Source organism: Macaca fascicularis, chromosome 12 (assembly GCF_037993035.2).
Source record: "Macaca fascicularis isolate 582-1 chromosome 12, T2T-MFA8v1.1".
Classification (NCBI taxonomy): Eukaryota; Metazoa; Chordata; class Mammalia; order Primates; family Cercopithecidae; genus Macaca; species Macaca fascicularis.
Genome location: NC_088386.1, coordinates 71,844,093 through 71,867,755, shown reverse-complemented (window position 1 = coordinate 71,867,755; position 23,663 = coordinate 71,844,093). Strand labels below are relative to the sequence as shown.

At 35.0% G+C, this 23,663-nt stretch overlaps 1 protein-coding gene across 7 annotated transcripts in view; it reads right to left on the bottom strand.

Moving 5' to 3' along the window:
- MTX2 (metaxin 2) overlaps window positions 1–23,663 on the bottom strand; it is a 72,837-nt gene that overhangs the window by 28,709 nt on the left and 20,465 nt on the right. For 3 of the 7 annotated variants that reach the window (XM_074009499.1, XM_005573563.4, XM_074009500.1), the window contains exons 2-3: window positions 15,800–15,847; window positions 14,809–14,855 (exon numbers count right to left, since the gene is read on the bottom strand). Coding sequence is in view for 2 of the 7 variants with exons in the window: in XM_005573563.4 (XP_005573620.1) it covers window positions 14,809–14,855; window positions 15,800–15,847 (95 nt within the window). In the remaining 5 variants the exon portion in view is untranslated. Of the gene's footprint in view, window positions 1–7,528; window positions 7,631–14,494; window positions 14,579–14,808; window positions 14,856–15,799; window positions 15,848–23,663 lie in introns of those variants that run through there. The other 4 variants (XM_074009501.1, XM_074009497.1, XM_045367306.3 and 1 more) reach the window with 3 other exon arrangements.

The following is a 23,663-nucleotide window of genomic DNA, read 5'->3' as shown; positions in this document are numbered from 1 at the left end:
CCCGGCTAATTTTCTGTATTTAGTAGAGTTGGGGTTTCACCAGGTTGGACATGCTGGTCTCAAACTCCTGACCTTAGGTGATCCACCCGCCTCAGCCTCCCAAAGTGCTGGGATTACAGGCGTGAGTCACCACGCCTGGCCCAATAGAACTTTTCAAAAGAATAATGAATATATGCTTTATGTTTTCAATATATATAATTATATAATATAATCTTTTCTAACAAAGCAAAAATGAGATATCTTAATATTGATATAAATGTTTATGAATAATTTTTAGAGTCATACACACTGATAAAACTGATAAATGAACTGACAGAAGGACTCCATCCCCCAAGTATATATGGTTCATTAATATACATAGACAATGTCTATCTTGTTTACTACTTTAGTCCTCGGCATACAATAAAGTCTCAATAAACATCTGCTTAATGAACAAGCCATAGATATTCCTAAAAATAAATGCAAACATACCTAAGTTCATAGAAAGCTAGTAAACTATAGCAAAAATTAGCATTTTGTAATTTTATGGGTTCAGAATTCACTGTTTTAAAAAGTTAGATGTAACTCGTTAAGTTCAGAGATATTTTAAAAAATCAATAGTTACAAATATCAGTAAGTTGATATTGCTTTAGAAAACAGTAACAGGAATTCAACTTAAAAACAATAATGATCTGGCCCACAGCCACAAAATGGCCAAACAGGAACAGCTCCAGTCTGCAGCTCCCAGCATGATCAACGCAGAAGACGGCTGATTTCTCCATTTCCAACTGAGGTACCTGGTTCATCTCATTGGGACTGGTTGGACAATGGGCGCAGCTCATGGAGGGCAAGCAGAAGCAGGGCGGGGCGTCACCTCACCCAGGAAGCGCAAGGGGTCGGGGAATTTCCCCTTCCTAGCCAAGGGAAGTCGTGACAGACTACCTGGAAAAACAGGACACTCCTGCCCAAATACTGTGCTCTTCCCAAGGTCTTAGCAACTAGCAGACAAGGTGATTCTCTCCCAGGCCTGGCTCGGTGGCTCCCACACCCACAGAACGTTGCTCACTGCTAGTGCAGCAGTCTGAGATCGATCTGTGTTAGACAGCCCCCTGGCTAGGGGAGGGTCGTCTGCCATTGCTGAGGCTTGAGTAGGTAAACAAAGCCATCTGGAAGCTCGAACTTGCCAGAGCCCACCACAGCTCAAGGAGGCCTACTGCCTCTACGCTCCACCTCTGTGGGCAGGGCATAGCTGAACAAAAGGCAGCAGACAACTTCTGCAGAATTCAACATCCCTGTCTGACAGCTCTGAAGAGAGCAGTGCTTCTCCTAGCACAGTGTCTGAGCTCTGAAAATGGACAGACTGCCTCCTTAAGTGGGTCCCTGACCCCCGTGTAGCCTAACTCAGAGACACCTCCCTGTAGGGGCTGAAAGACACCTTATATACATGGATGCCCCTCTGGGATGAAGATTCCAGAGGAAAGATCAGGCAGTAATATTTGCCGTGCTGCAGCCTCCTCTGGTGATACCCAAGCAAACAGGGTCTGGAGTGGACCTCTAGCAAACTCCAACAGATCTGCAGCTGAGGGACCTGACTGTTAGAAGGAAAACTAACAAACAGAAAGGAATAGCATCAACATCAACGAAAAAGTTATCTATGCCAAAACCCCATCTATAGGTCACCAACATCAAAGACCAAAGGTAGATAAAACCACAAAGATGGTGAGAAATCAGACCAGAAAAGCTGAAAATTCTAAAAATCAGAGCACCTCTCCTCCTCCAAAGGATCACAGCTCCTCGCCAGCAATGGAACAAAGCTGGATGGAGAATGACTTTCACGAGCTGACAGAAGTAGGCTTCAGAAGGTCAGTAATAACAAACTTCTCCGAGCTAAAAGAGGATGTTCAAACCCATCTCAAGGAAGCTAAAAACCTTGAAAAAAGGTTAGACGAATGGCTAACTAGAATAAACAGTGTAGAGAAGACCTTAAATGAACTGATGGAGCTGAAAACCATGGCATGAGAACTTCGTGACGCATGCACAAGCTTCAACAGCCGACTCGATCATGGAGAAGAAAGGGTATCAGTGATTGAAGATTAAATTAATGAAATAAAGCAAGAAGACAAGGTTAGAGAAAAAAGTGTAAAAAGAAATGACCAAAGCCTCCAAGAAATGTGGGTCTATATGAAAAAACCAAATCTATGTTTGACTGGTGTACCTGAAAGTGATGCGGAGAATGGAACCAAGCTGGAAAACACTCTTCAGGATATTACCCAGGAGAACTTCCCCAACCTAGCAAGGCAGGCCAACATTCAAATTCAGGAAATACAGAGAATGCCACAAAGATACTCCTCAAGAAGAGTAACTCCAAGACACATAATTGTCAGATTCGCCAAAGTTGAAATGAAGGAAAAAATGTTAAGAGAAGCCAGAGAGAAAGGTTGGGTTACCCACAAAGGGAAGCCCATCAGACTAACAGCAGATCTCTTGGCAGAAACTCTACAAGCCAGAAGACAGTGGGCACCAATATTCCACATTCTTAAAGAAAAGAATTTTCAACGCAGAATTTCATATCCAGCCAAACGAAGTTTCATAAATGAAAGAGAAATAAAATCCTTTACAGACAAGCAAAGGCTGAGAGATTTTGTCACCACCAGGCCTGTCCTACAAGAGCTCCTGAAGGAAGCACTAAACATGGAAAGGAACAACCGGTACCAGCCATTGCAAAAACATGCCGAAATGTAAAGACCATCGATGCTAGGAACAAACTGCATCAACTAACGAGCAAAATAACCAGCTAACATCATAATGACAGGATCAAGTTCACACATAACAATATTAACCTTAAATGTAAATGGGCTAAATGCTCCAATTAAAAGACAAAGACTGGCAAATTGGATGAAGAGTCAAGACCCATTCATTTGCTGTATTTAGGATACCCATCTCACGTGCAGAGACACACATAGGCTCAAAATAAAGGGATGGAGGAAGATCTACCAAGCAAATGGAAAACAAAAAAAGGCAGGGGTTGCAATCCTAGTCTTTGACAAAACAGACTTTAAACCAACAGTTAAAAGAGACAAAGAAGGCCATCACATAATGGTAAAGGGATTAATTCAACAAGAAGAGCTAACTATGCTAAATATATATGCGCCCAATACAGAAGTACACAGATTCATAAAGCAAGTCTTCAGAGACCTACAAGGAAACTTAGACTCCCACACAATAATAATGGGAGACTTTAACACCCCACTGTCAATATCAGACAGATCAATGAGACAGAAGGTTAACAAGGATATCCAGGACCTAAACTCAGCTCTGCAACAAGCAGACCTAATAGACACCTACAGAACTCTCCACTCTAATTCAACAGAATATACATTCTTCTCAGCACCACATTGCACTTATTCTAAAATTGACCACATAATTGGAAGTAAAGCACTCCTCATCAAATGTAAAAGAACTGAAATCACAACAAACGGTCTCTCAGACCACAGTGCAATCAAATTAGAACTCAGGATTAAGAAACTCACTCAAAATCGCACAACTACATGGAAACGGAACAACTTGCTCCTGAATGACTACTGGGTAAATAAAAGAATGAAGGCAGAAATAAAGATGTTCTTTGAAACCAATAAGAACAAAGACACAATGTACTAGAATCTCTGGGACACATTTAGAGCAGTGTGTAAAGGGAAATTTACAGCACTAAATGCCCACAAGAGAAAGCAGGAAAGATCTAAAATTGACACCCTAACATCACAATTAAAAGAACTAGAGAAGCAAGAGCAAACAAATTCAAAAGCTAGTACAAGACAAGAAATAACTAAGATCAGAGCAGAACTGAAAGAGATAGAGACACAAAAAACCCTTCAAAACATCAATGAATCTAGGAACTGGTTTGGGCAAAACTAATAAAGAAGAAAAGAGAGTAGAATCAAATAGACGCAATAAAGAAATGATAAAGGGGATTATCACCAACGATCTCAAAGAAATACAAACTATCATCAGAGAATACTATAAACACCTCTACTCAAATAAACTAGAAAATCTAGAAGAAACGGATAAATTGCTGGACACATACACCCTTCCAACACTAAACCAGGAAGAAGTTGAATCTCCGAATAGAGTGATAACAGGCTCTGAAATTGAGGCAATAATAAATAGTCTACCAACCAAAAAAAGTCCAGGACCAGACAGATTCACAGCCGAATTCTACCAGAGCTACGAAGAGGAGCTGGTACCATTGCTTCTGAAACTATTCCAAACAGGGAATCCTCCCTAACTGATTTTATGAGGCCAACATCATCCTGATACCAAAGCCTGGCAGAGACACTACAAAAACAGAGAATTTTAGACCAATATTCCTGATGAACATCAATGCGAAAAATCCTCAATAAAATACTGGCAAACCGAATCCAGCAGCAGCACATCAAAAACCTTATCCACCATAATCAAGTCGGCTTCATCCCTGGGATGCAAGGCTGGTTCAATATACGCAAATCAATAAACGTAATCCATCACATAAACAGAACCAACAACAAAAACCACGATTATCTCAATAGATACAGAAAAGGCCTTTGACAAAATTCAACAGCCCTTCACAATAAAAAGTCTCAATAAACTAGGTATTGATGGAACGTATCTCAAAATAATAAGAGTTATTTATGACAAACCCACAGCCAATACCATACCAAATGGGCAAAAACTGAAAGCATCCCCTTTGAAAATTGGCACAAGACAAGGATGCCCTCTCTCACCACTTCTATTCAACATAGTGTTGGAAATTCTAGCCAGGGCAATCAGACAAGAGAAAGAAATTAAGGGTATTCAATTAGAAAATGAGGAAGTCAAATTGTCCCTGTTTGCAGATTACATGATTGTATATTTAGAAAACCCTATTGTCTCAGCCCAAAATCTCAAGCTGATAAGCAACTTCTGCAAAGTCTCAGGATACAAAATCAATGTGCAAAAATCACAAGCATTCCCATACACCATTAATAGACAAACAGAGAGCCAAATCATGAGTGAACTCCCATTCCCAATTGCTACAAAGAGAATAAAATACCTAGGAATCCAACTTACAAGGGATGTGAAGGACCTCTTCAAGGAGAACTACAAACCACGGCTCAATGAAATAAAAGAGGACACAAACAAATGGAAGAATATTCCATGTTCATGGATAGGAAAAATCATTATCATGAAAATGGCAATACTGCCTAAAGTAATTTATAGATTCAATGCCATCCCCATCAAGCTACCAATGACTTTCTTCACAGAATTGGAAAAAACTAAAGTTCATATGGAACCAAAAGAGTCCACATTGCCAAGACAATCCTAAGCAAAAAGAACGAAGCTGGAGGCATCATGCTACCTGACTTCAAACCATACTACAAGACTACAGTAACCAAAACAGTATGGTACTGGTACCAAAACAGAGATATAGACCAATGGAACAGAACAGAGGCCTCAGAAAAAACACCACACATCTACAACCATTTGATCTTTGACAAATCTGACAAAAACAAGAAATGGGGAAAGGACTCCCTATTTAATAAATGGTGCTGGGAAAACTGGCTAGCCATATGTAGAAAGCTGCAGATGGATCCCTACCTTACACCTTATACAAAACTTAATTCAAGATGGATTAAAGACCTAAATGTTAGACCTAAAATCATAAAAAACCTGGAAGAAAACCTAGGCAATACCATTCAGGACATAGGCATGGGCAAGGACTTCATGACTAAAACACCAAAAGCAATGGCAACAAAACCCCAAATAGACAAATGGGATCTAATTAAACTAAAGGGCTTCTGCACAGCAAAAGAAACTGCCATCAGAGTGAACAGGCAACCTACAGAATGGGAGAAGATTTTTGCAATCTACCCATCTGACAAAGGGCTAATATCAGAAGCTACAAAGAACTCAAACAAATTTACAAAAAAAAAAAAAACAAAAAAAAAAAACAAAAAACCATCAAAAACTGGGCAAAGGATATGAACAGACACTTCTCAAAAGAAGACATCTATGAAGCCAATAGACACATGAAAAAATGCTCATCATCACTGGTCATCAAAGAAATGCAAATCAAAACCAAAATGAGGTATCATCTCACGCCAGTTAGAATGGCAATCATTAAAAAGTCAGATGCTGGAGAGGATGTGGAGAAATAGGAATGCTTTTACACTGTTCGTGGGAGTGAAAATTAGTTCAACCATTGTGAAAGACTGTGTGGCGATTCCTCAAGGATCCAGAACTAGAATTACCATTTGACCCAGCAACCCGATTACTGGGTATATACCCAAAGGATTACGAATCATGCTACTATAAAAACACATGCACACATATGTTTACTGCAGCACTGTTCACATAGCAAAGACCTGGAACCAACCCAAATGTCCATCAATGATAGACTGGATTAAGAAAATGTGGCACATATACACCATGGAATACTATGCAGCCATAAAAAAGGATGAGTTCATGTCCTTTGCAGGGACATGGATGCAGCTGGAAACCATCATTCTCAGCAAACTATCACAAGGACAGAAAACCAAACACCACATGTTCTCACTCTTAGGTGGGAACTGAACAATGAGATCACTTGGACACAGGGCAGGACATCACATACCAGGGCCTGTCAGGGGGTGGGGGCCTGGGGGAGGGATAGCATTAGGAGAAATACCTAATGTAAATGATGAGTTGATGGGTGCAGCAAACCAACATGGCACATGTATACCTATATATCAAATCTGCACCTTGTGCACATGTACTCTAGAACTTAAAGTACAAATAATAATAATAATTATTATTATTATCTATGTAGAAAACAGAAACCACAATTCAATAAGCATAAAAAGCTTTAAAGAGAGTGAATTTGTTACCAAAAAATATGAAATGTTATTTGAGAGCACATTTGAAGATATATCACTTCATAGACTGACCTTCCTTAATAAAACTCTCACCTAGAAACTACTCCTGGAATATCTAAGTCAATTTTAGATACATCAACATCTGACAGCTATAGAAAAAAATCAGGTTATTTCCGAAAGCAACAAAAAAGACAACTAGAATAGAGAAAGATACAAGCTTTCCCTGTGAGAATTACATATAAATAACACACTGATAAAACCGATAAATGAACTGATAAAAGCCCCTCCTCCCAAGAATATAAGCTTCATTAGTACATACAGACCATGTCTATCTTGTTTACTACTTTCATAAAGTTGTAGGGTCAAAATTAAGCAAGAGTTATAAAATAGTCAAAGGTACAGAAAGAACAATTCTTGTAACCCAAGGAACCTAACACCATAGCAGTTACATAGTTGCCACTGAATGAACAGTTGGGGAGAAAAGGAAAAAATATATATATTCTTTTTCTGAGTTCCTATAATGAATGCTTTAAAATTTTGTTACTTAGAAAAAAATTCCCAACTGAGAAAAATAATAACAAAAAAAATTAAAGTTCTTAGGATGAACTAGCAGATGGCAGGAACATAAAATATACTCATTTCTCTTTAATTAACTAATAGTAACTCAGTATTGAAACACTTGCCAATGACCAGCACCAATGTCTTCTTTCCTCTTCTCTATTCCAAAGACAAAATGAACATTTGTCTTTCAAGTTAGATACACAGCACACTCTCTTTAGTTGCACCTAAGCAATAAAATCAGGATTGCTTGCCAATAAAAATATAAAAGTAAATCAAAACTTTAAAGAATTGCCTTTAATAACCTTTTAAAGATTAGATACTTTACACTGATTAATATCATGGGATTCGAGGGGTTATAAACACAGCTTCTAAATTTATGTAAGTCACATGAACAAAGTTATTCAAATTCTAGACAGGTAGCAATCCATTTTCAGTCCAACCAGGTAAAGCTATCCTTAGACAGCAGACATCAAGTTTTTCTTCTTTAAGACAAAGCTTCTATTCATTTCCTAATTAAATTTGAAATATTTTATGTAAGAATTCACTAAGGACTATTCTCAAGCATGCAACGCCATTTTCAGGACACAAAATAAAAATGGTTGTGAATTTTAATTCATATCCTTTTTCAACCAGACACAAAGGAAAATTTGTGACAACTGAAGAATTATTTTCTACCTTACTGAAGAGGCATGATTTAAAATTAAAAACCATGAACAAATCTATCTATAAAATAATTCATTTTTATATCAAACAGCTGCAGACCCTGTAATTGAAATAAAGTATCTAAGGTTATAAATGAAAAGTGTTAGGTATCATTCTTGAAGTGACAGATTAAGTTCCTAATCCAGTTACCATAATAGCCATATTTGTAGTTTAACATAAATTAAGACCTTAATTATATTTATGACTATTTTAAACAAAATAACAAATTCCTTTGTACCTGTGAATGTAATTTATAGCAAAGCCAGGTTCATTTTCCAAACCAATCTATTTCACACTGCAGAAGTACTCTGGTATAATGGTATAATGTAATTCTTGTTGTAGAATGTTGAAAGAATAGATTCACTAAAAGCACAGAAGGGGTCTGAAGATAAATGAAGATGCTATTCATTCAAGGGTAATTTCATCTTAGAACTATATGAAAGATGTTTCACTCACACAGGGTAGTGTATGGCTTCAAATTTAAGTATATTTTCAGCTCAAATATAATGTTGCTAGATTGAATATGTTGATATTGTATATCTAATAATGAAGAATTCTAGCCTTTTTCTGTTTTTAAAAAAAGGCTGTTGTTTTTCCATCTTACTACTGTATCTTTATTGTTCTGTTTAATAGCAACAAATTATAAAGTCCTGCTTGATATTTACTTTTTAAACAAAGTATACAGTTGTTATTCTAAGTTGCAATCTCTCAGAACTGCAGGAGTGTGAATTTTGTTAAGTTAAATATATATTTATATTAGCAAACCATTACCCTTTATAACCATTTCACATTATTTCACGAATTACTAAAAACAACAACTCCTATTTCTATTTGGAATATACTTCATTTCCACAAATTCTACACTGACCAATTTTAATGTTTTTTATACGCCATGCCATTTAAGTGCTGAGAAACTAATATTGAGATTTGTTTTTTAAACTGCTAAATTCTATTTGCAATTTCAGTTCACAATTATCTTGATAAAGATCACATTTTATATACTGAAATAATCCAAGGTCTTATAAGCATAAATCACCAAAATGCTTTAACATTTCTGGCACACAAACTATAATAATGTAATGTAAGACAATCAGTCTGAAGAATTTAAACTCACTGATATCAAACAAACATCTGCAGACTCCATTTTGCTTGTTTGGAATACTGAAAAGGATTTTACAAGTCTCTGTATCTCATAAATGTACACTAAGTTATATTTATCCCTTAGCTTTCCTTTCCTTCACCTAACCCTGAAAGTGAATTCAGAAGCCTCATCTGACAGAGGACAATCAAATTAAGAGGAATGTACAAATTTTAAAAACCTAAAATTTTATACTTTGAGGCTTTAATAAAGTTTTGTCAATTTGTTAAAGGTTTTTCATAGAATATTATATTATTTATTAAAATACATATACTAATGTCCATCCTAGTTCTATTTACATCAGGTTTAAACTGACCCTTTAAAATGGCATAAAACCCTGAACAACTCGTTTAAAACAAAATGTATCCAACCAAACTGAAAATTCAAAATCATTTCCTCTAAAATTCTGCAGGTAGCTATCTACTATGGCCATTTAAATGACACGACAAATTTATAGCAGCTGTATTTTCACACTCAAAGTTTTGTCTCTAAGGCAGTAATCAACCTGCAGCCTCAAAAGACAGACAGATATTCCTCTCTCCTGCTCTTTCCCAAACACTACATTTGGATATTATCATTTAACCAATAATTAATCCATCCTTCTAGAAAGCTTCATTTGCTAAAAGAAGGAAAATGCAAGGGTCAGCTAAGCATTTATCATCAAATCTGAAATGTGAGTGTTTATGTCCCAGCATTAACGGGGCCTATAAAAATGCTGACTTTTGATCAGGTGTGGTGGCTCACACCTGTAATCCCAGCACTTTGGGAGGCTGAGGCAGGTGGATCATTTGAGGTCAGGAGTTCAAGACCAGCCTGACCAACAAGGTGAAACCCCGTCTCTACTAAAAATACAAAAAAATCAGCTGGGCTTGGTGGTGCATCCCTGCAATCCCAGCTACTCAGAAGGCTGAGGTGGGAGAATCACTTGAACCTGGGAAATGGAGGTTGCAGTGAGTGGAGATCACGCCAGCAGTGAGCTGAGATCACACCACTGCACTCCAGCCTGGGCGACAGAGCTAGACTCCTTCTCAAAAAAGCAAAACAAAACAAAATGCTGACTTTCAAATTATATACTATATTCAACAGAAAGAAAATAGTTTTTTTCTGTTGTCTTCCCTTTCACTTTTAGAGAAAAGCATTTATTAACAAACAATAAGAAAAAGTAAAAATATTAAATGGAACAAGGACACCTGAGCTTAAATGCTATTCTTAACTTGAAGTAAAAAGTAAGGAAAAAGATTACTTGTTCATGCAATATTCTAATAATGATCATCAGTTTGAGACACTCCAAAAAAAACTTCAAATTTTTATAATACGTAGATTAAGCCATACAAAAAAAAACCCCAGATTTTTAAAACTGGCTTCACATACATAAAGCAAAATTCTTTCTAAAACTTACTAGAAAATCTCTGTTGCACAATGGATAGCACATTAGACTTCTAAAACTTATTGGAAAGTAACATTTTATTATATAAAGACACTCACAAAATAAGTACATAAATCTTTACAGTCAAAATAGGCACTAATTCTGTATTCAACATCTTACATTCCTATTCCTTTCACTTTTTTCAAAAGAATTTCCCATTTATTACCTACCTTGAGCTTCATAATATTATAGAGGTAAGATTATCTTTATCCCATTTCAAAGATACAAAAGCTAAGACATTTTCTTTTACTCCTTAATGTAAACGATTAATCATAAGACATAATTTACTAAGAAATGTCAGAAATAATTTGTGATTAAATGATCACTTATTGTTAGGTAAAACTTCAAGATCTGTATCACTGGACTAGACCAATATGCAGCCAAGTATTATGAGTGTGGACTGTCGATCCAGACTTTCTAGGTCTGCATTCCAGCTCTGCCAAGCACTATTTATTTAACTTTGAGCTCACTGTTTAACCTCTCTGCCTTACTTTCCTAATCTGTAGAAAAATAGGAATAATAATAGTACCTACCTCATAGGGTAGCTGTGTGAAAGAATTATTTATGATACCTACCCTATACAGCACTTACCTCATACAGTTGTTATAAGGATTAAATGGGTTAGTATGAATTAAGAGCTCAGCACAGTGACAAGTACAGGTGGCACTCAGCCAATGTTGTTGTTGTTTTCTGTTTATCTCCACAATTTGTGGGTTCTATGAATGTGGGCGAAGCATCTTTGAGCTTCAGTTTCCACATCTTTAAAATGAGGATAATAATACTACTGTGCACTAGGGTCATGGGAAGGACTGAACGCAATGCTGCACATAAAAGCTTTTAATAGAGTGTCTTATGCAATAAAAGTATTCAATAAATAGTTTTAAAACATATTATTCAGTATTAATAAAATTGTTTGCATTAAAGCATTCAATATTAATTTTTAGATAAAGAATGATTACAAAAATTAATGTTCACACAAACACAAGCATGTCCAAACAAGATTCTTCTTACACATAACATTTATTTTCAATTACTCTAGTGTTTTCAGGTACTATCAAGCCTGCAAGCTTCCATTCCTCTTACTGACACTGAATATGTGTATTTCTTTCAAAGAATTAGGAGAGAAAAACGTAACAACCAGCATTCATTGCATATTTACAATATGCCAGGTACTTTTCTAAGTGATTTACATATGTTAACATATTCAATTCTCATATTCAATGTTAACATATTCAATCCTATCCTACCCAACAGGATAGCTTCTATTATATCTCTATTTTATATTTGAGCAAACTTGAAACAAAGAGCTCTATTTAGGGTTTGCTGTTTTTGAAACAGATACCAATTGGAATCTTCTATAAAAGACAGCATATACTCAGTCAATAGACATAAACTTCTTAAACAAAACAATTTTTGCCAAAACCTTGGAGAGTATATTATGTCTTGCTCATATTGTATTCTATTATTAATAACAGTGTCTAACACAAAAGCCACTAGCTACACGAGACTACTGGGCATTTGAAATCTGGCTAGCATAAATTGAGAAGTACCGTAAGTGTAAAACACACTTCAGATTTTGAACTTAATATAAAAAATATCCCATTAATAAATTATGTATTGGTTACATATTAAAATAATATTTGGATATATTGGGTAAAATAATGCATATTATTAAAATACATTCTGCCTATTTCTTTTTACTTTTTTAAAATGAGGCTTCTAGAAAATTTCAAATCACAAATGTGACCAATGCTATGTATTTATTAGATGGCTGGTTTGGACTTGGGGGTAAGAGAGAATAGTAACAGAGAATTATTATCAAAGTTATTGTTTCTAATCAGTATAAGCTTAAGTCCTTCAAAGCACAAGTACAGAATGGAAGATATCTCTCTGTCTCTCTAGCGTGTGCATGTGTGTATAATACTGCATATATACACATGTGGCTCAAGGGACCAGAGAAACATGCTATGCTACTACTTCACTATACTCAACATACAAGAGTGAAGGATAGAAAATCTAAGGGGAAATACCTACAGGAAAAAAACATTTATTTTTAAACTGAAATCATAAAAGTTCCTAGAGTCCAAAAAGACCTAACCACTTAGTTTCAGGGGCATAACAAACACTAAGTGTATATGTTAAGTAAAATTTAAATTTCCTAATGGCCTAACTGGCAGACTATTAAAATACCTGATGTTTGATATCTGGTATCTTCTAGAAAATAATCCAGTTTGTGGATACCTGTCACATTGTTTTGATCAATTTTATACATCAAATGTAGGCCTTTAACTGATTCTTCTAAACGAATGCTGGCCCACTATATAGAAGAAAATTACTCCATAAAGTTTACATCAGATATCTGGAAAAGTCACATTTATAGTCATGGCTACTATCAGCTGTCAAGCCAAAGAATATTGAAGAAAACCAAGAAATTTTAATATATGCTGCTTAATTTATCATCGAAGTGACATATGTAGGATAAAAACATTGAAATGGTTAAGGAAAATTCTACATTGTAAAAGGTCCTTTTTTCTGGTTTTATTTTTAATTGCAACTATGATTTGAGAAACCATAAGAAAGCAAATTAATAGAAATCATAAAAATAGAATTAACAAATAAAATACACACTAAGATTTATTTTTTCCTCCCTTCTCTGGATTATTTAAAACGTTAATTTTTTTAAATGGTAATATAATGGTATTTTGGTTTGTACTGAAAACTGGCTAACTCATCTTTTCCAGGGTTTGTCAACCTTGACAAATCTATTTACATTTGGGGCTGGATAATTCTTTGTTGTGCAGGGACTACTCTGTACATTTTAGGATTTTAGCAGCACCTCTGGCATCTAACAAATAGATGAGAATAGCACTCTACCCTTCAACAGTTTTGACAAGCAAAAACACTTAAATATTGTCAAATGTCACAGGATGGCAGTAGGGGGAGTACTAAAGAGCTGCCCAGTTGAAAAACACTGTATATTCCTACCCAAAATACCTTTCTATTTGATGAAAATTATTTCAGCACTTCCTAAACTACTATTATGTAGTTTCAGGGGCTCTTCCTAGGGGATCCAGATAGCTTCAGCAGGAAACCTACTGAAACCACATGCAGAATAGCCTGGGTATATTTTCTGGAAAAATGTTCTACAGCTTTTGTCAGATCCTGAAAGGGTTATCCCCAAAATAGCAATTTTAAAAGGGTTAAGAATCAGTGCTTCAACTAAAATATTCACAGTGCCTTGAAACTACTTTCCAAAGATATAAAGATTGAAAATATTATTTTATACACAGCAAATCATTTACTTTTACATTTGTTATCAAGGCATGACTACTTTCACCACACTTATAAACTATTCATACAACAGACATTTAGTGGATACAGTCTACATGCTCAGTCCTATGTTAAACTACACAAGCTAAGCAAATAGCAGCTAAATATGCAAAATGATTGGATAACTATAATTCCATAACCTACATCATAAACATTGTTTTTTAAGCAAAACATCTGCAAGTATCCTATTTTTCCTATAATGCAGCTTAAAGTTTACAGGGGCACTAATTTTTTTTGGATTATACAAATGGTATATACAACTTGAAGAACTATTACATTTCATAAATGGTTTTGGGAATAATAAACACTCATGTAATCAATAAATATATCAGGAGTGGCTAGAGAACCAGAACACTGCTACAAGATTACCAAACAGATTAAAGTTAGAGGCCAATGAGTGCAATGAGCAAAACAATGCTTAAAAATATGTGATAAATAAATCTTAAAAAATTAATTAGGAAATAATTGTGAGTCCACAAATGAACATATTACCCCAAATAATCAACACCATCATATCCAGCCAAAAGCAAACCAACTGCTGAGACACAGAATGTGCCTACCACATCAAAGTGATTTCTAAAAAAAAAAAAATTTGTTTATTTTATATACTGACAATTAACTGAATATTACATAATAAAATTATTCTTCACAAACAAGCAATGTTATATAGATAATGGTAAATCATACAGGAAAAAATCTAAACATATAGTATCAGACTTTTTGGAAGGGGAAAAATATAATTGCAATGAAAAATGATGCAAATCACGTAGGGGGTGAAAAACATATTATATTATTTACATATTTACCTGCACTGCAAGAGAAGCTGCATTGTCAGAAAGTAAAATTTGCTCCCCTGTGGAAATACAATGAAGCATAACTTAACCAAATAGAATATAATATTTTTATTTTTAAAAAGTATTTATATTTTTTCAAAGGTATTGCCTACCACTAAATTCAAAAGTTTTATATCAATGTTATTATATAATTATAATTTTGATTAAATTATCACAAATAATGATAAACTAGGACAGTTCCCTCTAAAATTATTTGATCACTTATTTCATTTTATCAGCAATGTAATTAAAATTGTTCACTTAAAATCAAACTCATTTTTCGTTTTCAAGAAATGTTTCTCTTCATTAAAATTAAGTAAAATCTGCTGAAACCTTTCTAGTTAAAAGTAAAAGCACTCACAATAATATAAAACCAGCTTGCAGTTAATATTGCACAGTGTATCTAGGTCTGTCACACAAAAGAAAGATGACAAGTTTGCTGCAATAAAAATTCCATGCTTAGAAGACTAGGGCTGCTGCCTATTAGTCTTCATTACTTTGCAGTCTTCTGACAACTGTAGCAGGCTGCTAAGCCCCAAATGGGGTCCATAATGTGATCTGATGATATATGAAGAGCTGCTAAAGGGAGCCTGAACCATCCTAGCCTATACATTTTAACAGTTCCTTTTTACTGAGAGCCCACTTTACCACAGGACTTCAAAAATCTGCTGTCTCAGCTATTGGTGCAGTAAATCTGCCAACTTCTCCTGCAACCACATCATTTTACACCGCCTACAGCAGCCAATATAACAAGTCAATAATAAACTAAGGACCTTATAGGCCATGAATAGTTGGTTTACACTGGCAGATACAAGTTTAGGTAAAACCTCCTAGACAAATTATACAAGGGAATCCCTTCTTTTACATGTTATATTCTCTTTGCAGTAAATTGTATTACTGAGGATTTTTTTGTAATACACACAGCTTGATACAAAGCCATTTTTAATTGTGAACAAGAATTTACCTTTCAATTGCTGATATAACGTAGCATTTTCAGGCCAAGGTTCTGCAGCTATGGAAACAAGGCAGTGATAATTAGGCACATAGAGCAAAAACGTATCAATAACAAACCAAATTAATAATCATGTACATTTGCCTAGAGCATTTAAAGTCAATTGCTAAGGTTGACATATACACGGCAACTAATCACACTATCTTAGATTCTATGGTAACCAGTATAAGTAGGTCAGAAAACTTGTTTTAAAAGCATGTTTGGTTTATCGTTTCCTGATTTTTTTTTTAGTGGGGAGGAGGGGAAGATACCTTGCCCAATCCAAAATGAGAATTAAAAAAACAAAATAGCCCATATGCTACAATTCCGTTAGCTTCTTTCAAACACAGACATATTCTAAATATTACTCATATGTATAAAAAGATACTGATGTCTAATTTACTACAAAAAAATGTAGTGAAATAATATTTTTAATATTTTACAGTAAACTTTTAACAAAGTAAACTTTCAAGCGGACATTATATGAAAGAATCAAATATATCTGTATCAAACTGTCCATCTTTCCCCACAATCTGGCAGTATTTAAAAATACAGAGGAATCCTGTTGTATTCCAGAAGATTTCATTGCCTTGACCCTACCAACACCACCCCACAAACACAATTAGAGCAAAGTTGCGTGATGAAGCATTACGTAACTACAATGTGAAATAATGCCAGTAAAGATAATTTTAGGCCTGAAATGAAACTTGACTTGACCCTTAATCTCTCATCTAGAGAAGACTGCAGCTACAAAGAGAATATTACCAATCTCCCAGTGTTTGGGAAAAGCACTAGATTTGAACTTTGTCTAATCAACTGCACTTAAGAAGCAATGGCTCCACTGACAGAATACATAGGATATCAGGATATCACTTGTTGGATTCTTCTTTGTAAAAGTCACAAAACATCAGAATCACCCATTTTAATAACGTAACTACATTTGCTCTCAGCAACTAAATATATGAGATTTGATAATAATTGTTATATTTCTAATTGTGTTTATACTAATTTAGTCTCTGTGACATAGCAACAAATAACTTTAATAATAATTCTGGCTGATTTTTAAAAATAAATTTATACATGTGAAGCATTTTTTTTTTAAAGACTGATCATTTAAAATGTTCTAAAGCAATCCCTGGAATGGGAAAAAGGAACTCCTTAATTTGCTTTTACTTATACTTTAGAATAAAAAGAAAAACACAGTATTACAATAAATAACAAATGTGACTTTTAGGTTTAGTTTGGTTTGGGCTACACAAAATTAAACTCATATTTAGAGATAATGCCATGAAAACATCAAGTAAATAATGAACTACACATAATTTTGTATGCTGTTACCCACAATATTACACATATATATAAGGGCTACTGAATTTCAACGCATATACCAACACAGCAATGAAACAAAATACTTTGCTGTCACAACTTTAACAAAGTAAAATTTCATTAAGAACCAATTAACTTGTATAACAGTTTTTAAAATAAAAGGAAACAAAAACAAGCTGACATCAGCAAATTACTCAAAAAAATAACCTTTTCGGATAAATTGTATAGTCAGCACACCTATATTGCTTACATCTATACTAAAAACAATACAATGAGATTCGTTTGTTATAAAATTCTAAATCATCAAAGATTCAATCATATGCATTATATTAATCTTACTAGCAATAAAGCATAGGAATAAAATTCACAACATTTCGAAGAGTAAATATTGAAATCAAGTTCCTTGGAGACACAGATGTGTCATATGCATCTGTGAACCATACACTGTACTATGCTTTGCATACAGTTGATGTTAATTGTCTGTAAAAAGAAAGAAGATATCTGATTAAACCTACCATTTAATTCCCTAAACATGCTGGCTAAATAAAGTTTTACTCAACTTAATATTACCATCTATGTTAAGGTAACAGGACATTCTAATTTAAAATTGTGGTAATTTTAACTCTTGGTTAGCTATTTTGTGCACATACTAGGCATGCATTACAAATTTTTAAAACAATGAAGTATTAGGTTGCTGCAAAAGTAATGCAGTTTTTGCCCAGAAACTGTATTAAACCTGTATTACTGTGTTAAAATTGGTGATTCTGATATTTTATGGCTTTTACAAAGAAGAATCCAACATATGATATGCCAAAAACTGCAATTATTTTTGCAACAACCTTTACATACACTAGTATTAAACATATGCTGAATATAATCTAAGTATTCTCTGATAAATCAGAAGCTACTTCACTACTCTGTAACATAACAGAGTTCTTATATGAACAGCAATTTATGTGGTCAGTAATTTCAGTTAAAAGTTAACTCATCAGCCGGGTGTGGTGGCTCATGCCTGTAATCTCAACACTTTGGGAGGCCAAGGCGGGTGGATCACAAGCTTAGGAGTTCAAGACCAGCCTGGCCAAGATGGCCATCTCCACTAAAAATACAAAAATTAGCCAGGAGTGGTGGCTGGCGCCTGTAATCCCAGCTACTCAGGGGGCTGAGGAAGAGAACTGCCTGAACCCCAGAGGCAGAGGTTGCAGTGAGCCAAGATCGCACCACTGCACTCCAGCCTGGGCAACAGAGTGAGACTGTGTCTCAAAAAAAAAAAAAAAAAAAAAAAGTTAATTCATCATCACCCCCATGGATTCTCCAGATCTCATCCAAAAGACAAACATGAAAGTAACAGAAAGTTTGCAACATACTACTTCACTGCAAATAAGATCAAAGAAGCTGCCTACAAATACCAAAAGCTCTGTTATTAAGACTCTAAAGCTGGAAATAGGTGAAAAGGGTGAATATTTTACTCAATCTAAGACATAAACTCTGTTTCAACTCAGAAATCATTATTGAAAATAAATTCTCAGAAGGTAACTCTACCAAAACATCCAGTGTTTTCATCACAAATAGAATTTATGACTTAAAAAGAGAAGGCAAATAGACTGATATAAACCCATATAGCCAGCAGCCAGGAATTGCAATTTATCATGCAGTAGACAGGAAATGGTAGAGTATACAAAGAATGACCAGGTGCCTATCTTACCCATGAGCAGCTCAGAGAATATAAATATCACTGACTTAAGTGCATCACCTTACATGATTCTGTTAGGCTGTTGGTATTGTTGTAAAGAAATATCTGAGGTTGGGTAATTTATAAAGAAAAGAAGTTTGTTTTGGCTCATAGTTCTGCAGACTGTACAAGAAGCACAGTGCCAGCATCTGCTTCTGGTGAGAGCTGCAGGAAGCTTACATGGACAGAAGGCAAAGGGGGAGCAGGTGTCACACATAGCAAGAGCAGGAGCAAGAGAAGGCGGGGAGATGCCACTCTCTTTTAAACAACCAGATCTCGTGTGAACTCAAAGAGAGAACTCACTATCAAGGATAGCACTGAGCCATTCATGAGGGATCCACCCCCATGATCCAAACACCTCCACCAGGACCCACCTCCAACAATGGGGATTAAATCTCAACAGGAGATTTGCAGGGAACAAACATCCAAACCGTATCAGTGACAGAGCTCATATAATTACATGTAAAGCATGACACGAGAGAAAAAAAAATCTCTAGTTTGTTATTCCCTAAGAGTGCCAAAAGTGAAAATCGTAAACTGGGCAATGGATCTACAAATCAATCACACAGGTATCATTCTAGGAAATGAGCTCTATAACTGTCTTCATATGTAAACCTATGAATCATGAAAATTATTATCCACACCTAACAGAAAGCAAGCTTATGTGTTGGTTTGGGAATACCTATTATGCAAAAGACAAAGTCCAAAAAGACAACTTCTTCCCTACGCTTCTCTTTCCCAAGGTCAGACAAAGTCAGTAATCACCCCTTGTTCCTCAGCATGTGTAAAAGAGAGATTAAGGATTTAAAATCATGGCGCTGACAATATACATCTTAAAAATCTGTGGCATTTTAAAAGAAAAATCATTTTAAAACAATAATAAAACATTTTTATATTTTACTAGTTTTTCTTCAGTTGACCTGAAACGCTTTAGACCACAAACTACAATAGTAAATAAAATGTCATGACTCGCCTACTCTACCTATTTTCAGTTTCTAACACCAAAAGCACCTCTGGTGTGAAGTGTCATTTTAAACACACCTAAATGAAGGGACAGCCTTAGAAAAAACATAGAAGGTGAGACAAAGTTTCTAAAAAGGGGGTTGGCAAGAAATGGAGGCTGAGGAAGAAAGTTGTCCAATGCAGTCAAAGTGCAAGTTACTTGTTTTCTTACCACATCAAAAGTAAATCTTACGTTTAAGACACATCAATAGTTACATGTGGTTCTTGGAATAAAGACCGAAATCCTCAACATGGCCTACAGGGCTCTACTTGGTCTCTGAAGTTACCCTCTCTACCAGCCTACCTCATCACACACACATTCCCCACCTTGACTCTGCACTCCAGCCACACTGGCCTTCATCCAGTTTCTGAATGCACCACTTTCCCCCCTGCAGTTTCTTCTGCCTGGAACAATTTTATCCTCCTATGATACTGGCACATCTCAGCTCGAAAATCACTTCCTCAGGTACAGCCAGGTTCATGAGCGTATAGCCCGTGCAGTTGCATAGGGCCTGCAGTTGGAAGGGCCCCCTGCTTGGTTTAATGTTCTGCTGTCTCAGTCTTGAAAGTGAGTAATTTTTGAACATTTTCACTTTGCACTAAGCCTAAAAATTATGTAACCAGTCCTATCCTCAGGGAAGTCTTCGCTGACCTCCTTTAATAGTTCAAACACTCCTTTTACAAGCTCTTATAGCATGCACTGTAAAATGTATTTTTACATGTAAAATGTATTTTTACATTTAAGTAGTTGATTGTTTACCTTCTCCATGAGAAAATACGCACCATGAATCCACCATTCACGTCTGATTTTTGCTTACCACTTCATCCCTAGAACCTAGCACATAGCAGGTTATCAGTAAATGCCGGCTGAATAAACATTTGTTTTCATTATTAGCAGTATCATCATTGTTGTTATTACTCTGTACTATGCAGGCTAAGAATGTAGCAGGGAAGATAACAAAAATTCATGGCAAAACATAAAAAATAAAATAAACTTTACTCAAACAACTTCAATACTACAACCAATAACACAACTCAAAAAAATATTACATAGCTGCCTAAAATTCCTGGAATTCGAATTTTTATCTTTTCTAACTCTACTTTCTTTTTTAGTATATGTTTTATAATTTGCATGATATATCGGCTCAGCAATTAACAATTTTATGATTTCTAAATTCAGGCCTGCATGCTCAAATTTTTATTGATAAGGACATGAAATTTTCATAAATGGTGATTCTTGGGTTAGAGTCATAGGAAATGGAAAGGGGAACAGTGAGATTGCCAGGTAAGTTGAACTGAGGAGTGATACAGCAGTAACATCTGATGTAAACTATATATTTAATAAAAAACATTGTATAGAAAGAGATTTCCAGTTTTAGGGTTAGTGCAAAGGTAAGTAATATATAGTTAATTTATATGTTTTTCTTCCTGTATTTCAAAGGATTGTCTTGCACATACATTACATGTAAAGCATGACATGAAAGGAAAAAAAAAAAAAAAAAACTAGTTATTCCCTAGGAGTGCCCAAAGTGGAAATCCTAAACTGGGCAATGAATCTACAAATCAACCAAGTAGCTATCATTCTAGGAAACGAGCTCTATAATTGTCTTCATATGTAAATATATGAATCATGAAAATTATTATCCACACCTTATAAAAAGCTGATCTCTTGGTTTGGGAAAAGACAAAATCCAAAAGGACAACTTCTTCTCTACTCTTCTCTTTCCCAAGGTCAGACAAAGTCAGTAATCACCCCTTGCTCTTACATACATCTCATCCAACATTAGAGAACACCGTTCTAATTAAATAACAACTTATTTGAAGTTTTTGCAGGAAACCCAGTCATTCATGTACTCTGGAGCAAGGAAGAGTCTTGCTCTCTTCTGATAAAATCATCCTTTTTGACCAAGGAGAAAGCTTGCAGGGGGAACACACATGAATTAGTGAGGAGAATGGGGATCCCTGCCTACTACCTCCCTAACATGACCCTTGTATCAACCAGAGTACTTCAAATTTCCCCCACAAACTTCATACTTTCTCATCTTTGTGACTTTGCTCAAATTGTTCCCCTTAAGTTCAGAATACTCCTTCACTGCCATATACCCAAATCCTATACCTTTTTCTCAACCAAGTTTAAATGCCACATCCATCAAAAAGGCTTTTAGGACTAAGCAAATCTAATTTCTCCTTTATCTACACTGTCCACAGCAGTTTGCATTTTTCTTATATATCATTTTCTACTCTATCATACTGTTATGTCAATATCTTTTCTCTCTTTCTAGGAGGTAAATTCCTAGAATGTGAAAAATTCTTGTGGTCCTGAGGTTATTAATTAAAATCTTGGCTTCTCAACTGCTCCAAACTGAAGATGACTTCTACAATAATACATGCCAAAATATGAAATTTAAATTAACAACGATTAAATTTTATATAGGCATCATTTAAGCTAATATCTTTATTATAAGAGTTCTAAATTAAACTACCCACCTTTTAGAAATTAATTATTTCATGATAAAGAAATTCCTGTACCACTTTCATAGTAAAGCAGTAACTTACTCTAAGGTACTCCTAGTGACCTACATTAATTCACTCTTTAAAATTAGAATTACTATTCTAATAGTATTCTCTAACAAAAGATCCATTAAATTTTTATCATTTTTATAAAGAAGAAACATATCCCTATATTGCAGACAAAAAGAATACCTAGAAATAAAGCAAATATCAGAGCACCTCATAACTAAGTGCATATCCAATTAGTTATTAAAAGTCCAGTTAGTTCTTTACCTATTTCCCAATTTTGCCCAGGCCCTGATTATGCTACATTTAGTGTCTTCTTTACCAGGAGCAAAAGAGATGCTGCTTAAGGTTTCAGGCTTTAGTGGGAGAGTTTTTTTGCAAATTAATATTTCTTAAAGAAGCTCATGAGTATTTACGTTGGAGAACAAAGTAAAATCAAAAAGAAGTGACACATATTCTTGAACTTTTGAATGCCATAAAATAAATAATGCATAAATGTTAGAAATGCACACATGATAAAGCAACACCCACAACCCCCAAAAACAGTATTTGCTTCTCGTTCATTTTAATTACCTTTAAGTTACCTATTTTTAAGCTTTATCAACCAATACAACAAAAAATCAATATTCTTTACTACTAATCCATTATCATTTTTAATGAAATGACTGCTAACCAATAAATTCACATATGTATGGCCATAAGTCTCTTAAAGACTTTATATATTACTTGTAGTATTCTCTTAAATATTAGGTTAGGATTAAATATCTATTTATTCCATTCAAATCAAGGTATTTCAAAGTATGAAAGTGCTATGACCTAAAAAAAATTAGTCTAATTCTGAAATCCATCTCTCAATGATCTAATGTAAGAGGATAAGAGAAGTGCCATGAAAGAGATGTCCTCTGTTGTTTGTTTCTTTTTTTTTTAAGTTCTGCACTCTCGATGTACATGACTCCTCTGCCATATGAATGTAGGTGAAGACATAATTTGTAGAATAATAGGCACTAATATTACATGCTGCTTCAGTTCTGTCATATTTCCAATCCATCAAATTGATTAATGCTATAATAACTCTACACAAACCTATCATTTGTGCACTAATGAAGTCAAACTCAGTTTATCCTTAGGCAACTAGATTCCGAAACCTCATAGATGTCATCTCTTCAGCACAGCAAGACTATTTAGACAGTGTTATATAAAAGAAGCAAGAAACATGTGTAGCCTATCTCCAAATTTGGATGGCTTCCTGCCAACGTTGTA